The sequence below is a fragment of the Enhydra lutris genome, unplaced genomic scaffold, assembly GCF_002288905.1.
Source record: "Enhydra lutris kenyoni isolate GAN:26980312 unplaced genomic scaffold, ASM228890v2 scaffoldscaffold10, whole genome shotgun sequence".
NCBI lineage: Eukaryota > Metazoa > Chordata > Mammalia > Carnivora > Mustelidae > Enhydra > Enhydra lutris.
The window spans coordinates 35,573,519-35,584,727 of NW_019154094.1; the positions used below are offsets into that span (position 1 = coordinate 35,573,519).

The window sequence follows — 11,209 nt, forward strand, 5'->3', positions numbered from 1 at the left end:
CTTCCCCTCTCTCTGTGTCAAAGAAATAAATAAAGTCTTAAAAAAATTTTTTAAAAACTGGTCAATTATATATTAAAAAGAAATTTTTTTTAATAAAAGATATTTTTTTAAAAGACTGGTCAGATCCAGAAAGGCATGGCTTTTTATTTCTCTAAAAAATACCATGTACTTTATGTCAGTTCTATAAGGAATCAGGTGGAGACCCGAGTTAACCAGTACAATATTTCAAATTTATTCTAGTGATGTTTTTAGTGCATCTTACAGATCACTGCTTGGACAATTCAGAGCATAAGGCTGTTTTTGTTATTGTTCTTGTTTTAGGAGGAGAATGGAAACAACTTTACTACACCATCTAAAACCTAAAATCTTTTTTAGTTATAACAAATATTTTAAAAAGTGTTAAATATATTGCTTAATAAACGGTAAGCTAAAGATCCTTATAACCCCCCCTCCATGAAAATATCTTGCTAGTCACTCCAAAAGCTCTTCCTATGCCCATCTTGAACACAAATCCTCCCCCTCACCACAGAGAAAAACCACTGTCCCAACTTCTAACTTATTTTTAAGATATAATTGATTATAAGACATTATATTAGTTCCAGGTATACAACATAATTAAATATCTATATATATTATGAAACGATCAACACAAGCCTAGTCAACATTCACTACCACAGTTAAACTGTTTTCTTGTGATAAGAACTTTTTTTATTATTAACTTAAATCGTATTATTTGTTTCAGGGGTACAGGTCCATGATTCATCAGTCTTACACAATACAAAGCGCTCACCACCACACATACCCTCCCCAATGCTGTGATAAGAACTTTTAAGGTCTCTTTTAGCAACTTTCAAATACATAATATAATATTATTAACTACAGTCACCATACTGTACTATCCTGACTTTTATATAGTTACCTTATTTTATTTGCACTTTTATTTAACTATGTATCCCTAAACATTATAGTTTATTTTATTCTTTCAGTGTTCCAATATTCATTGTTTATGCACCACACCCAGTGCTCCATGCAATACGTGCCCTCCATAATACCTACCACCGGGCTCACCTAATCCCCCATCCCCTCCCCTCAAAACCCTGTTTGTTTCTCAGAGTCCACAGTCTCTCATGCTTCATCTCCGCTTCCAGTTTCCCCCAACTCACATTTCCTTTCCTTCTCCCAATGTCATTATAGTTGTTATGGTTTTTCTTTTTTTGTAAAATATGGCATTTAAGAATCTAAATCTATAGGTTCCCCCATTACCTCTCTTTTCCCTTGTAATTTATTTGTTGAAGAAACTGGGTCATTTGTCCAAGAGAGAATCCCACAGTCAAGATTTTTGTTAACTGCAACTTTATAATGTAGTTTACTTATCATTATCCCCTGTCCTCTGTACCTCCTAAAAATTGATAGCTGAATCTGGAGGCTTTATCAGATTCAGGTTTGGTTTGGGGGGAGTAAGGCTCTTCTGTAGATGGGCTTGTCTTCCTCATCAAGAAGCACGGAAAGTATGGGTTACTTTCTTTTCTGATGCTAGCAGCCATCGAAGTTCAATTCATCATGGGTTGCAAAACGATATTCCAATTCTATCACATCTTCATTTATTGCTGAAATGCTTCTATAGAGAAACTTCTCCTACTCAGTTATTTAGCTACTCAGTGGTATATTCATGGGAAAGGCAAGATAAATTCTTGACTCCTTCCCCTTATTTACCAGCTTTCAAAATAAAGAGCCAGTTCCCAAGAATAATCCCAAGATGACGAAAACAAAACAAAACAAAAAATAAGGTTCACACATTATTCTGATTATCCTCCAAATGTCTGAGACACAGGGTTCCTCAGTCCTTAGAAGTCAGAATTTTAAGCAGCTCTGCAGAGAAGCAGAAACATAGAAGACTTCAGACAAAAGCTTCAAGTATAGTTTTAACATGATTATGAAAATGATCTAATCCAAGGTTTCATAAAGGACTTAAAGCTAAAAAAAGCTTGCCAGCAGCAGACAAGTAGGTCCTACTCTGAGAACAGGTGTTCAGCCCTTGGCATAAAGAGAAGACACACAGGAAACTGTGCCCATTGTGCCTAATGAAGTTTTACAATCGCCTCATTTTTTTCATCCTCTTCTCCCTCAAGGTGAGTACCAGCAATGCTAATACAATCACAACTTCCACTGTGAACTCCGGGCCTACGTTTTTTTCCCTTCTTCTTCTTCTTTCCTTACCCGTCAGAGATAACCAACACTGAATAAGCCAAGTTTCCATTCTGGAGGCTATAGATAAAAATACCTTGCATTAGCAATGGCCACAGTCGCCAAACTGCGGGAAGAACCAAGATGCCCTTCAACGGACGAATGGATAAGGAAGATGTGGTCCATATACACTATGGAATATTATGCCTCCATCAGAAAGGATGAATACCCAACTTTTGTAGCAACATGGACGGGACTGGAAGAGTTTATGCTGAGTGAAATAAGTCAAGCAGAGAGAGTCAATTATCATATGGTTTCACTTATTTGTGGAGCATAACAAATAGCATGGAGGACAAGGGGAGTTAGAGAGGAGAAGGGAGTTGAGGGAAATTGGAAGGGGAGTTGAACCATGAGAGACTATGGACTCTGAAAAACAATCTGAGGGTTTTGTAGGGGTGGGGGGTGGGATATTGGGGGAACCAGGTGGTGGGTATTAGAGAGGGCACGGATTGCATGGAGCACTGGGTGTGGTGCAAAAACAATGAATACTGTTACGCTGAAAATAAATAAAAAAAAATACCTTGCATTGTTCTGAGTTGATCATAATTTCCAATTTACATGAATGAAATAAAGTTTTCTGTCCTGCAAATGTAAAATGTTGTCCTAGTGAAACCCAGAGTATCAGCTGTTTCACCTACAGGACTCTGAACCAAATAAAAAGAACAACTTGAATCAAGTCTTTACTGAAGTTCCAGAGTCAAACAATCCATTCCTTCTTGAAAGTTAAAACCCCCTTTGCTACACCAGTCTGTGCCATTGCCACTCAAGTCAAAAACACATAAGTCAAGGTAACTCTATTGCCATTAGAACCGTATTTGGGGGGCACCTGGGTGGTTCAGTGGGTTAAGCGTCCAACTTGCGAGTTCACCTCGGGTCATGATCTCATGGGTCATGGGATCAGCAGGGAGTCTGCTTGGGATTCTCTTTCCTTCTGCTGCTCCTCCCCCCAACACAGAGTGCTCCCCCCCCCCCCCCCCAATAAATGAATAAATCTTTAAAAAAAATAGATAGGTAGATATTTGGGCTACACACTCCAGGCAGGTACAGTTGGCATCTATTACTGGTGCCCACCCAGCCCACCCTCCTTCCTGTTCTTGTCAGAACTGACACCCCTTTGAAAACCACGTGTTCAACTCTCTACATGGCTCAGGTAGAGCTGGTGACTCTACTCCACCTCCCGTGACTCAGGCATGGCCAACTGTGGCATTCTTTTGACCAAAGAGATGTTATTAGGGATAGGCCCATGACCCAGTCAAAGTCAATCTTAAACCTCTGGCTGGAGCTGGAGAAAAGGAATACTCTCTCTTCAGCTACTTCCTCGGTAAAAAGAGACACTGCCTGAAAATGGAGCAAACATAGAGAAAGGAAAAGCCAGGAGACAGACAAAAAGGAAGACCTGTCCAAGGCCCTGGAATGTGGTATTTGGGGCTGTATCTACTCTCGAACTTCCCCACTCTGAGAGCCCATAAATGTCCCCTCTCCTACTTTTTTTCTGCTTAAGCCAGTTTTGTGTTTTCTTTCACTCACTACTGTGATGGTTTTGTCTTATATACAAAAATGAAATAAGCTTATACAAATACTTTTGTGTAGCTCTTCTCCCTTTTCCTTCTTTTCTCTCTTAAATCTAAGATAATACATCAAAGGCTCAGAAGACAGTGGGGTGAACAAGAGAATCATCTTCTTTGGATCTGCCCATAACCTGCTGCCTTGGCTGTCTGCACAAGGCTTATCCATCTACACCATTCTCCTATTCTACGGCCTGCAGAGACAGATGCTAATTGTAGATGGAATAGCATTAAAGTTCCTTCAAGCCCTAGGATTTATGATTCTATTAAGCCTCGGCTGCCTTACCTGTAAAGTGGGGAATAATATCTTTTACTAGATTCTTAGGAGGATGAGATACAGCAAAAGAATTTTACAAAGGTTTCTTTAGAAAGTACCTGATATTCTTTGTTCCCACAGCAGTTTCTCATATTGTATCCACCAAAAAAAGGTAACAGATCATTCAAGAAATTGTTACAGAATGTCTAAAATGTGTTAAGACACTGGGCAAGTGTGGGGAGGGGATGGATACAGAGATTTATAAGATTTTTAAAAGTCTAAAAATGCTTCCCATGTAGAATATCAAACAACTACACATATAACAGGAAAGAAAACATGCAAGTTGCCCTCAGACAACAATAAAATGTTGTGGGAATTTAGAAGCAAGGAAAAGCACTTCTTCGAGGAAAGGTTTCATGGAAGAGATGGCATTCAATTCGGTCGTGCCTTGACACTTGGGTAAGCATTACCTAATCTGAAACATTCTCAGATAGGAACTCAGGACTGAAATTACCCATACATACAGAGATGGTACATACAATTTAATCATCCCATGATTCTAAATGCCCTTCAAGCAACTGTTTTCAAAGATCCATGGAAATCAAAACATTTTGCTACCTTGTATAAAATAACCTGTGCAGAAACTGCTAGGATAATTTTCCCATTGAGAATTACATACATAAATATATATATATAAACTAGAAGGAACTTGAGTAAAATTTTAAAACATCTAAACTGTTTCCCATACAATTTTTACTGCTGTAACTTTCCAGTGAAACTGTAAATTCTTGAGGGTAAAGCCCAATGCTATTTATTTCTTTGTGTACCTCATCTTGCCAAGTGCTCATTAAATGAATTAAAATACAAAAAAAGACTCACAGTTGAAAAGTGTTACATTAAAAAGTGTGAAAAGTGTCACCCCCCAGAAACCTTAAATTACTAACATTTCCCAGAACACATCATGCACTTGTACAATGCTTTGTTTGTGCCCATGCTATTCCCATTCTTGGAATGTCCTTCAGTCTGTCCTTCTATCCCTAGCTTCTGAAAATGTCTCCTTCAAGCCCTAGCTCTAATGTGACCTTTTCTTTGAACCACTTCCTAATTTATACAGGACAAATGAATCATTTTTTCCTCTCCAAGTGCTTTGTTCAACTCCTCCTGTAGTACCGTCACTATGGAAAAATGATCCTTATAGGTGATTGTGCATGGAGGGGAAGGGAGACAGGGGGAGAGAGAGAGACAGAGGAAGGAGAGAGAGGGAGGGAGTAAGGAAGGGAGAGACACATACCATGAGAGAACATATGCCTACCAGAAGGTAGATGGCAAATGTCTTGAGGGTAGGGCATTTGTCTTTTTCTCTTCCTTATATCCAAGACATAGGACAGTGCTATAATATTTGTACACCAAATAAACATGTGTTATACTAAACTAAATAAACAGAAAACAACAAAAAAAAAGATTTCATACAACCCCAATCCAAATCTCAGAAAGTTATTTTATGGATATCAACAAACTGATTCTATGCATATATAAACAGGCAAAAGACCCAGAATGGCCAAGACAATACTGGAGGGGAAAAAAACGATGTTAGAGGACTGATGCTACAACCTGAAGAGTTACTGTAAATCTAACAGTAATCAAGACAGTGTGCTGGTAAAAGAACTAAAAGATCAATGAAACAGCGCAGAGAGCCCAGAAAAAGACCTCCATAAATATAATCAACTGATCTTCAACACAAGGGTGCTAAGGCAATAGAGTGGAACAAAGACCGTCTCTTCAACAAATGATGCCAAAACAAAATGGATATCCACATATTTAAAAAAATAATAATAATAGACACAGACCTTCCACCCTTCACAAAAATTAACTCAAAATGGATCAGACCTAAATATAAAATGCAAAATGGTAAAACTCTTAGAAGATAACATAGGAAGAGACCCAGATGACAAGGGGTATGGTGATGACTTTTTACAAACAACATCAAAAGCAACATCCACAAAAGAAATTGCTAAACAAGGCTTAATTAAAATAAAAAATTTCTGCTCTTGAAAAGAGAATGTCAAGAGAATGAGGAGACAAGTCAGACTGAGAGAAATTTTCAGATGAGACATCTGATAAAGGACTGTTATCCAATACAAAGAACTCTCGAAATTCAATAGTAAGAAACCAAAACAGTTTGATTTAAAATGGGCCAAAGACCTTAACATACCTCACCAAAGATACACAGATGGCAAAGACGCTCATTGTATATCAAGCAAAAAATGCAAACTAAAACAACAGTGAGATACCACTACACATCTTAGAATGGCCAAAATCTGGAACAGTGACAACAGCAAATGCTGGTGATGGTGTGGAGCAACAGTAACTCTCATACATTGCTAGTAGGAATGCAAAATGGTAAAACTGCTTTGGAAGACAGTTTTGCAGTATACAGACAATTTTGCAGTTTCTTAAAAAACTGAGCATACTCTTGCCATGTCACAGCAATTGTGTTCCTTGGTATTTATAAAAATATCTGGTACTTATCCAAATACCCATAAGCAAATCTACATACAAGTGATGACAGCAGCTTTATTCCTATCTGCCAAAACTTAGAAACAAGCAGGATACCCTTCAGTAGGTGAGTAGATAAATAAACCGTGGCACATCCAGACAATGGATATTATTCAGAACTAAAAAGAAATTAGCAGGTAAGCAATTAAAAGACATGGAAGAATCTTAAGTACATATTACCAAGGAAAGAAGGGGTGCCTGGGTGGCTCAGTTGGTTAAGCGCCTGACTCTTGATTTCCACTCAGGTCATGATCTCAGGGTTGTGAGATCAGCCATGCTTCAGGCTCCATGCTGAACTGGGAGTCTGCCCCCCCTCCAGCAATCACGTGTCTCTCTCTCTCCAAAATAAATAAATAAATAATTTTAAAAACAAAAAACAAAAAAACAGGGAAGCCTAGGTGGCTCACTGGGTTAAGCCACTGCCTTCAGCTTGGGTCATGATCTCAGGGTCCTGGGATCGAGTCCCGCATTGGGCTCTCTACTCAGTGGGGAGCCTGCTTCCCCCTCTCTCTCTGCCTGCCTCTCTGCCTACGTGTGATGTCTCTCTGTCAAATAAATAAATAAATAACCTTAAAAAAACAAACAGATCAGACATCGCTAGTGGGGACCAAGGGGAGGAATGAAGAGAGGGACACAAAGGACTTTTAGGGGAATGAAAATACTATACTATATGGTATTATAATGATGGCTATACATCATTGTACACTTGTCCAAACTCACAGAATGTACACCAAGAGTGAAACTTAAGGAAAACTATGGACTCTGGTAATTATGATGCATTAATATAGACTCATCAACAGTAACAAATGTACTATTCTGGTGGAGTATATTGACAACAGTGGAGACTGTGCACTGTGTGGGGGCAGGGGTATTATGGGAGATTTCTGCACCTTCCTCTACATTTTGTTGTGAACCTAAAAATCCTCTAAAAATTAAGTCTTAAAAAAAAGAAGAAAAAAATTTTTTTAAAGATTTAAGGAAAAAAGCACTATCACTACAACCATGCACCTCTCCTGTAATATTGAACTTCTTGAATTCAGAATAAATGTCTAAGTGTCAGAATTAGACCAAAGTCATTACACATGTACCAAAAAACTTAAAACCAAGGAAATCCTTTTATGAAGTCTTTTGTCTTGACAACAAGGCTACTTGGGGTTCAGTCATTAAGTTGAGTCCTTGAAGGCTTGTGATCTGTGTTCTCAGCAATTGCTAGTTTACTAATAGCATGGGATGCCTCCAAACATTATAGAAAGTGCATTCAAGTGAAAATGAGAACAAAATAAAAACATATAAAGAAGGAAGTAAGGGAGGGAGGGAGAAAGGAAGAAAATGCAAAAACTGGTCAAAAATGACCCATACAATACCTAGTCTAGACACAAAACCACTCTGAAGAAATGGAAAAAATGTGTATCTTATAAATGTAATTAAAAAGATACTGGCACCCACATCTCATTCTGAAATCAAAAGTTAGAGCATTTAAAATGCAGAATGTTCTGTACTGGCCAAAAGGTTCTAGGGAAAAATTTGATACAGATCAATGTGTAAATGCAATATGACATCCACCCTGGGGACACCTGGGTGGCTCAGTTGGTTGGGCAGCTGCCTTCAACTCAGGTCATGATCCCAGCGTCCTGGGATCGAGTCCCACATCGGGCTCCTTGCTCGGCAGGGAGCCTGCTTCTCCCTCTGCCTCTGCCTGCCACTCTGTCTGCCTGTGCTCGCTCTCTTGCTCTCTCTCTCAAAAAAAAAAAGACATCCACCTGTTAGTTACCAAGTAGCTAAACAAGACACAGGGCTTCTTTCTTTTGAAGGAAGGACATGATTATCCAATATCACAAAAGGTAGAAAGGAATTAAAATCATGTATGGTCAATACACACTACAAAAATAACCAGGGTTCCCACCACACAAAAGATAAACACTAATAATGCAGCGCATCCTCTGAGGGTCAAGAAAAATTTAAAAGGCCAAAATTACACAAAATGGAGAAACAAAGAGAAGCCCAGCCACCAATTCCCTAACACTATACTAGAGACACAAAGTTATAGTCCTAACCCCTACCACCCTCACTCCCTATTTAGGGAAAGAAACCGGAGACAAGTATCTTTGGTAATTGTAATGTCAGAGCAAAGAGCTACTGTGGTGGCGGCATATGGAAATACTTCAGGGAAAGAAAAAGAAAGAAGTCAGGTACGGTCTGCTGGAGGACATACCTCTCACCTAAGCCCTGAATATTGTTCAGAATTAAGCCACAGGAAAGAAAAGTGGGATTAAAGAAATAAGGAAAGAATGTACTCAGTATACAAGGAGAAGCACTACTTTAGGAGTCAAACTTGGTTCTAGTCCCCCTAAATTTTTTCCACAACCATACCAATATGCAAAGTACCTGGAAAGAATGGAGTAATCATTATTACTCATGTTATTATTTATGTAGGCTAACAGTTAACACATCCGTGCACTATAAAAGGCACGGATAAATAGCACTAATAAAGCAACTAGAGTTGACTTGGTCCTTCCTGTGTGCTAAAGTACTAAGGACACCAAAATAAATAGGACAAGTTCTTGCCCTCAAGAAAGTCTACTAGGAGAGTCCATCGATTAAAATACCAGAATTTTAAAGACACAGAGACCCACTGTCCTGATTCCTTCATAGTTACGACAGGAACCCAAGACTAAGGAATCTATAAGCCCTAAAATTAAAAGCCCGAACACCTCAGGAGGAAGGGAGTGGAGTGAGGGTGGAGTGAGGAGGAAATTAGGGTGGAGCGAGGAGGAAATAAGTTGTTGGAGGTAAGAAAAGGAGGGTCAACTGTTCTCAAACCAAATTCCCTAATGTGCAGGATTAAGTTGAGCCCCAACAACCCGCGAATTTTGGAGGCAAAGACAGGAGAGGAACTCTTCGTCAAGTCGGATCAGCATGTGCCCAATTTGCGGTGTGGTTATAATCTTTACTTGCCTTCCTGCAAACCGCTTGCCTTGCCCATCCCACCCTGTTCAAGAACCCCGCGGACTCCACCCGCCTTCAGGGAATCAAGACAGCACCTTGGTGGGCGCGAGCGGCCGCTCTCCCGGGACCTGGCCGGGGGCGTTCGCTTCCCGCGAGTATCGGTGCGCCGCCGCCGAGGCGCCATGGTCCCCGCGCCGCTGGGGAGTGCCACAGCCGCAGGAGCCCGCGAGGGAAGCCGCGCCCGGGCCCGTACTGGCCTCTTCGTCCCCAGCCGCCTCGCGGGGCAGCAAGAGCAACGGCAGCAATAGGAGGAAACCGAGCCGGAGGCAGCACCCACCAGCTGGCCCTACTGAGGGCGCAGCCATGTTGGCCCAGGAGCCATGTGACCCGCCAGATCACGTGGCTCCGCCCTCCTTAAAGGGCCCAACCCTGGGATGATTTTTGAGGTAGCTTTGGAGTTGCTCTCTCCAATTTTTTCTACGTACCTCTCCTTTAGAGCACCTCACCTTGCTTCGCTGACTTTAAAACACAAAACCCTACAAAACTCAAGGACCTCCAAATGGTTGTGAGCCCCATTTTTATTTCTTGGTTGAAAAACGATAATCGAATTTGTTGAGCATTTGCTAAATGCTAGGCAATATGCTAAGCAAACACTTAAATTTTTGAAATCTCATTAAGCCTCACAAGGACCTTGTAATATTGGGTTCACCAAGCAGTTAAATGACTTGCCCAAGGTCACATAGCAAATAAATGTCAAAAACGAGATTTAAACCCAGGGAATCTAACTTAAAACCTGAGTTTGGCCATTATGCTGTACTGTAAGCAATTAAATGAGCTTGCCTTAACAAGAAATAAGGGGAAGATGAACGTGTTGAAAGACTTCTCCAAAGGATACAATTAGGGAAATCCTGGGTAGAGCTGGGATAGATACAACAGTGGCCCTCAAACAGTCCCAGACCAGCGAGCATCAGCATCATCCAGAACATGTTAGAAATCCAGTACTTGGAGTGCTTCCGTGGCTCAGCGGGTTAAGCCTCTGTCTTTGGCTCAGGTCGTGATCCCAGGGTCCTGGGATTGAGCCCCACTTTGGTCTCCCTTCTCAATGGGAAGTCCGCTTCTCCCTCTGCCCCTCCCCCTGCTCGTTCTCTCTATCTTTTTTTTTTTTTTTCCCCTCTCTGTCTTTCTTGCAAATAAATAAATCTTTAAAAAAAAAAATGAAGTACTCAATCAGAATCTGTGAGGAGAGATATAGCAGTATCTGTTGTTGGTTTTTTTTTTAACCCGGCACCCGGTGGTAATGTTTTTTAAAAGAATCCCTACCTGCGGTGTCTGGGTGGCTCAGTCGGTAAAATGACGGTCTTCTGCTCAGGTCATGATCTCAGGGTCCTGGAATCAAGCCCCACATGGGGCTCCCTGCTCAGCAGGGAGTCGTCTTCTCCCTCAACCCGTCCTCCTGCTCCTGTTCACACGCTCGCTTGCTCTCTCTCTCTCTCTCAAATAAATAAATAAAATTTTAAAAAATAATAATTCCTTTCTTTGAAATATATGTGTTGGAATATATATATATATGGATAAAAAGATATGCTGTCAAGTCTTTGCTTCCAAAAAGTGGGTGATGGGAGGGTGGGGGAGGCTAGAGATG

At 40.5% G+C, this 11,209-nt stretch overlaps 1 protein-coding gene across 5 annotated transcripts in view; it reads right to left on the reverse strand.

The window, feature by feature from the left end:
* Positions 1-9,944, reverse strand: part of LOC111143975 (sulfatase modifying factor 1) — a 101,687-nt gene extending 91,743 nt beyond the window's left edge. For all 5 annotated transcript variants that reach the window (XM_022498019.1, XM_022498018.1, XM_022498017.1 and 2 more), the window contains exon 1: positions 9,663-9,944. In XM_022498019.1, coding sequence (XP_022353727.1) covers positions 9,663-9,932 — 270 coding nt within the window. In that variant the 5' untranslated portion in view covers positions 9,933-9,944. The remainder of the gene's footprint in view (positions 1-9,662) is intronic.
* Positions 9,945-11,209: the final 1,265 nt, after the last annotated feature.